Genomic DNA, 6,000 nt, shown 5'->3' with positions numbered 1-6,000 from the left:
GGTGGGCGTGTGGGTGCTGTGTGGGCGTCTGGGTGTGGGCGTGTGGGGTGTGGGTGGGGCGTGTGGGTGTGGGCGTGTGGGTGGGCGTGTGGGTGGGCGTTGTGGGTGTGTGTGGGCGTGCTGGGTGGGCGTGTGGGTGTGTGGGCGTGTGGGTGGGCGTGTGGGCGTGTGGGCGTGTGGGTGGGTGTGTGGGGCGTGTGGGTGGGCGTGTGGGTGTGGGCGTGTGGGTGTGTGGGTGTGTGTGGGCGTGTGGTGGTGGGCGTCTGGTGGGCGTGTGGGTGGGCGTGTGGGTGTGTGGCGTGTGGGTGGGCGTGTGGGTGGGCGTGTGGGTGGGCGTGTGGGTGTGTGGGCGTCTGGGTGGGCGTGTGGGTGTGTGGGCGTGTGGGTGTGTGGGCGTGTGGGTGGGCGTCTGGGTGGGCGTTGGGTGGGCGTCTGTGTGGGCGTGTGGGTGGGCGTGTGGGTGTGTGGGCGTCTGGGTGGGCGTGTGGTGGGCGTGTGGGTGTGTGGGCGTGTGGGTGGGCGTGTGGGTGGGCGTGTGGTGTGGGCGTGTGGGCGTGTGGGTGGGTGGGCGTGTGGGTGGCGTGTGTGGCGTGTGGGTGGGTGGGCGTCTGGGTGGGCGTGTGGGTGGGCGTGTGGGTGTGTGGCGTGTGTGGGCGTGTGGGCGTGTGGGCGTGTGGGTGGTGTGGGTGTGTGGGCGTGTGGGCGTGTGTGGGCGTGTGGGCGTGTGGGCGTGTGGGTGGGTGGGCGTGTGGGTGGGCGTGTGGGTGGGCGTGTGGGTGGGTGGGGTGGCGTGTGGGTGGCGTGTGGGTGTGTGGGCGTGTGGGTGTGTGGGTGGTGGGCGTCTGGGTGGGCGTGTGGGTGGGCGTGTGGGCTGTGTGGGTGTGTGGGGCGTGTGGGCGTGTGGGTGTGTGGGGTCGTGGGCGTGTGGGTGTGTGGGGCGTGTGGGTGGGCGTGTGGGTGGGCGTGTGGGTGGGTGGGCGTGTGGGTGGGCGTGTGGGTGGGCGTGTGGGTGTGGTGGGGTGTGGTGGGCGTGTGGGTGTGTGGGCGTGCTGGGTGGGCGTGTGGTGTGGGCGTGTGGGTGTGTGGGTGTGTGGGCGTGTGGGCGTGTGGGTGTGTGGGCGTGTGGGCGTGTGGGGTGGGTGGGCGTGTGGGTGGGTGGGCGTGTGGGTGGGCGTGTGGGTGTGTGGGCGTGGTGGGTGGGCGTGTGGGTGGGCGTGTGGGTGTGGGCGTGTGGGGTGTGGGCGTGTGGGTGGGCGTGTGGGTGGGCGTGCTGGGTGGGCGTGTGGGTGTGTGGGTGTGTGGGTGGGCGTGTGGGTGGGCGTGTGGGTGGGCGTGTGGGTGGCGTGTGGGTGTGTGGGCGTGTGGTGGGCGTGTGGGGTGTGTGGGCGTGTGGGTGGGCGTGTGGGTGGCGTGTGGGTGTGTGGGCGTCTGGGTGGGCGTGTGGGTGTGTGGGCGTGTGGTGGGTGGGCGTGTGGGTGGGCGTGTGGGTGTGTGGGCGTTGGGTGGGCGTGTGGGTGGGCGTGTGGGTGGTGTGGGCGTGTGGGGTGTGGGCGTGTGGGTGGGCGTGTGGGGCGTGTGGGTGTGTGGGCGTGTGGGTGGTGTGTGGGCGTGTGGGTGGCGTGTGGGTGTGTGTGGGCGTGTGGGTGTGTGGAGTGTGGGCGTGTGGCGTGTGGTGGGTGGGCGTGGGTGGGCGTGTGGGTGGGCGTGTGTGGGCGTGTGTGGGCGTGTGGGTGGGCGTGTGGGTGGGCGTGTGGGTGGGCGTGTGGGTGTGTGGGCGTGCTGGTGGGCGTGTGGGTGTGTGGGCGTGTGGGTGGGCGTGTGGGTGGGCGTGTGGGTGGGCGTGTGGGTGGGCGTGTGGGCGTGTGGGTGGGTGGGCGTGTGGGTGGGTGTGTGGGCGTGTGGGTGGGTGGGCGTGGTGGTGGGCGTGTGGGTGGGCGTGTGGGTGTGTGGGTGTGTGGGCGTGTGGGTGTGTGGGTGTGTGGGCGTGTGTGTGGGCGTGTGGGTGTGTGGGCGTGTGGGCGTGTGGGCGTGTGGGCGTGTGGGTGTGTGGGTGTGTGGGCGTGTGGGCGTGTGGGTGTGTGGGCGTGTGGGCGTGTGGGTGGGTGGGCGTGTGGGCGTGTGGGCGTGTGGGGTGTGGGTGTGTGGCGTGTGGGCGTGTGGGTGTGTGGGTGTGGGCGTGTGGGGTGGGTGTGTGGTGTGTGGGCGTGTGGGCGTGTGGGTGTGTGGGTGTGTGGGCGTGTGGGCGTGTGGGCGTGTGGGTGTGTGGGTGTGTGGGCGTGTGGGCGTGTGGGGTGTGTGGGCGTGTGGGCGTGTGGGTGGGTGGGCGTGTGGGTGGGCGTGTGGGTGGGCGTGTGGGTGGGTGGGCGTGTGGGTGGGCGTGTGGGTGTGTGGGCGTGTGGGTGTGTGGGTGGGTGGGCGTGCTGGGTGGGCGTGTGGGTGGGCGTGTGGGTGTGTGGGTGTGTGGGCGTGTGGGCGTGTGGGTGTGTGGGCGTGTGGGCGTGTGGGTGGGTGGGCGTGTGGGTGGGCGTGTGGGTGGGCGTGTGGGTGGGTGGGCGTGTGGGTGGGCGTGTGGGTGGGCGTGTGGGTGTGTGGGTGTGTGGGCGTGTGGGTGGGTGGGCGTCTGGGTGGGCGTGTGGGTGGCGTGTGGGTGTGTGGGTGTGTGGGCGTGTGGGCGTGTGGGTGTGTGGGCGTGTGGGGCGTGTGGGTGTGTGGGCGTCGTGGTGTGGGCGTGTGGGTGTGTGGGCGTGTGGGTGGGCGTGTGGGGCGTGTGGGCGTGTGGGTGTGTGGGCGTGTGGGCGTGTGGGGGGCGTGTGGGCGTGTGGTGCGTGTGGGTGGGTGGGCGTGTGGGTGGGTGTGTGGGTGTGTGGGCGTGTGGGTGTGTGGGCGTTGTGGGCGTGTGGGTGGTGTGGGCGTGTGGTGTGGGCGTGTGGGTGGGCGTGTGGGTGTGTGGGCGTGTGGGTGGGTGGGCGTCTGGGTGGCGTGTGGGTGTGTGGGCGTGTGTGGGTGTGTGGGCGTGTGGGTGTGTGGGCGTGTGGGTGGGCGTGTGGGTGTGTGGGCGTGTGGGTGGGCGTGTGGGCGTGTGGGCGTGTGGGTGGGCGTGTGGGCGTGTGGGCGTGTGGGTGTGTGGGCGTGTGGGCGTGTGGGCGTGTGGGTGGGTGGGCGTGTGGGTGGGCGTGTGGGTGTGTGGGTGTGTGGGCGTGTGGGTGGGCGTGTGGGTGTGTGGGCGTCTGGGTGGGCGTGTGGGCGTGTGGGTGTGTGGGCGTGTGGGCGTGTGGGCGTGTGGGTGGGTGGGCGTGTGGGTGGGCGTGTGGGTGTGTGGGCGTGTGGGTGTGTGGGCGTGTGGGTGTGTGGGCGTGTGGGTGGGCGTGTGTGTGGGCGTGTGGGTGGGCGTGTGGGTGTGTGGGCGTGTGGGTGGGCGTGTGGGTGGGCGTGTGGGTGGGCGTGTGGGTGGGTGGGCGTCTGGGTGGGCGTGTGGGTGTGTGGGCGTGTGGGTGGGCGTGTGTGTGGGCGTGTGGGTGGGCGTGTGGGTGTGTGGGCGTCTGGGTGGGCGTGTGGGTGGGCGTGTGGGTGGGTGGGCGTCTGGGTGGGTGGTGGGCGTGTGGGTGGGCGTGTGGGTGTGTGGGCGTGTGGGTGTGTGGGCGTGTGGGTGTGTGGGCGTGTGGGTGGGCGTGTGGTGTGGGCGTGTGGGTGGGCGTGTGGGTGGGCGTGTGGGTGGGCGTGTGGGTGGGTGGGCGTCTGGGTGGGCGTGTGGGTGTGTGGGCGTGTGGGTGGGCGTGTGTGTGGGCGTGTGGGTGGGCGTGTGGGTGTGTGGGCGTCTGGGTGGGCGTGTGGGTGGGCGTGTGGGTGGGTGGGCGTCTGGGTGGGGTGGGTGGGCGTGTGGGTGGGCGTGTGGGTGTGTGGGCGTGTGGGTGTGTGGGTGTGTGGCGTGTGTGGGCGTGTGGGTGGGCGTGTGTGTGGGCGTGTGGGTGTGTGGGCGTCTGGGTGGGCGTGTGGGTGGGCGTGTGGGTGGGCGTGTGGGTGGGCGTGTGGGTGGGCGTGTGGGTGGGTGGGCGTCTGGGTGGGCGTGTGGGTGTGTGGGCGTGTGGGTGGGCGTGTGGGTGTGTGGGCGTCGTGGTGTGGGCGTGTGGGTGGGCGTGTGGGTGGGCGTGTGGGTGGGCGTGTGGGTGTGTGGGCGTCTGGGTGGGCGTGTGGGTGTGTGGGCGTGTGGGTGGGCGTGTGGGTGGGCGTGTGGGTGGGCGTGTGGGTGGGCGTGTGGGCGTGTGGGCGTCTGGGTGGGCGTGTGGGTGTGTGGGCGTGTGGGTGGGCGTGTGGGTGTGTGGGCGTCTGGGTGGGCGTGTGGGTGGGCGTGTGGGTGGGCGTGTGGGTGGGCGTGTGGGTGTGTGGGCGTCTGGGTGGGCGTGTGGGTGTGTGGGCGTGTGGGTGGGCGTGTGGGTGTGTGGGCGTCTGGGTGGGCGTGTGGGTGGGCGTGTGGGTGGGCGTGTGGGTGGGCGTGTGGGTGTGTGGGCGTCTGGGTGGGCGTGTGGGTGTGTGGGCGTGTGGGTGGGCGTGTGGGTGTGTGGGCGTCTGGGTGGGCGTGTGTGTGGGCGTGTGGGTGGGGCGTGTGGGTGGGTGGGCGTGTGGGTGGGCGTGTGGGTGTGTGGGTGTGTGGGTGGGCGTGTGTGGGTGTGTGGGCGTCTGGGTGGGCGTGTGTGTGGGCGTGTGGGTGGGCGTGTGGGTGGGTGGGCGTGTGGGTGGGCGTGTGGGTGTGTGGGTGTGTGGGTGGGTGGGCGTGTGGGCGTGTGGGTGGGCGTGTGGGTGGGCGTGTGGGTGTGTGGGCGTGTGGGTGGGTGGGCGTGTGGGTGGGTGGGCGTGTGGGTGGGCGTGTGGGTGTGTGGGTGTGTGGGTGGGTGGGCGTGTGGGCGTGTGGGTGGGCGTGTGGGTGGGCGTGTGGGTGGGTGGGCGTGTGGGTGGGTGTGTGGGCGTGTGGGTGGGCGTGTGGGTGGGTGGGCGTGTGGGTGGGTGTGTGGGCGTGTGGGTGTGTGGGGCGTGTGGGTGGGCGTGTGGGTGTGTGGGCGTGTGGGTGGGCGGGCGGTTAGGCGGGCGGGCGTGTGGGTGAGTAGCGTGTGGTTGAGTGTGTGGGTGAGTGTGGGGCGTGGGTGGGTGAGCGTGTGGGTGAGTAGCGTGTGGGTGAGTGTCCCTGTGTCTCCCGGTGTAAGGATTGTGTGGCGAGTGTCGCTGTGTCTCCGTGTGGGTGAGTGTGTGGGTGAGCGTGTGGGTGAGCGTGTGGGTGAGCGTGTGGGTGAGCGTGTGGGTGAGCGTGTGGGTGAATGTCGCTGTGTCTCCGTGTGGGTGAGCGTGTGCGTGTGGGTGCCCCCCCACGTGTCCCCCCACGTGTCCCCCCTACGTGTCCACCCACGTGTCCCCCCACGTGTCCCACCCCCCACGTGTCCACCCCCCACGTGTCCACCCCCCTCGCGTACCAGCAGCAGCCTGTAGCACGTCAGGTTTGCTGGGAGGGACGAACGGAGGCCAGTGGAGGGGACGGGAGGGGATCAGCTCGAACATGGGCAGAGACGACCTCGCCACCACCACCTGGGGGCAACACCACACACACACAGTCCTATAGAAACCCATAGAAACCCATAGGAACCCATAGGAACCCACACAGAGACCCACAGAGACCCACAGAGACCCACGTAGGCCAGTGGAAGGGGCGGGAGGGGATCAACTCGAATATGGGCAGAGACGACCTCGCCACCACCACCTGGGGGGACACCACACACACAGTCCTATAGAAACCCATAGAAACCCATAGGAACCCATAGGAACCCATAGGAACCCACACAGAGACCCACGTAGTCCTATAGAGATTCATAGACCCACATTTACCTATAGAGATTCACAGAGACACACAGAGACCCACAGTCTCATAGGAGACTCACAGACACACACAGAGATCCACGGCCGGGTACGGGTAGCCGGTTATCGGGTAGGGTACGGGTATCGGGTACCCGGTTGCGA

The 6,000-nt window shown here is 70.3% G+C and overlaps 1 protein-coding gene across 1 annotated transcript in view; it reads right to left on the bottom strand.

The window, feature by feature from the left end:
- Positions 1–6,000, bottom strand: part of LOC144952410 (cysteine protease ATG4A-like) — a 47,808-nt gene that overhangs the window by 5,975 nt on the left and 35,833 nt on the right. Inside the window, exon 13 of the mRNA XM_078882805.1 lies at positions 5,460–5,571. Within this exon, the coding sequence (XP_078738931.1) occupies positions 5,460–5,571 (112 nt within the window). The remainder of the gene's footprint in view (positions 1–5,459; positions 5,572–6,000) is intronic.

This window comes from Lampetra fluviatilis, chromosome 67, assembly GCF_964198595.1.
Source record: "Lampetra fluviatilis chromosome 67, kcLamFluv1.1, whole genome shotgun sequence".
Classification (NCBI taxonomy): Eukaryota; Metazoa; Chordata; class Hyperoartia; order Petromyzontiformes; family Petromyzontidae; genus Lampetra; species Lampetra fluviatilis.
This window is presented reverse-complemented; position numbering and strand designations above follow the sequence as displayed.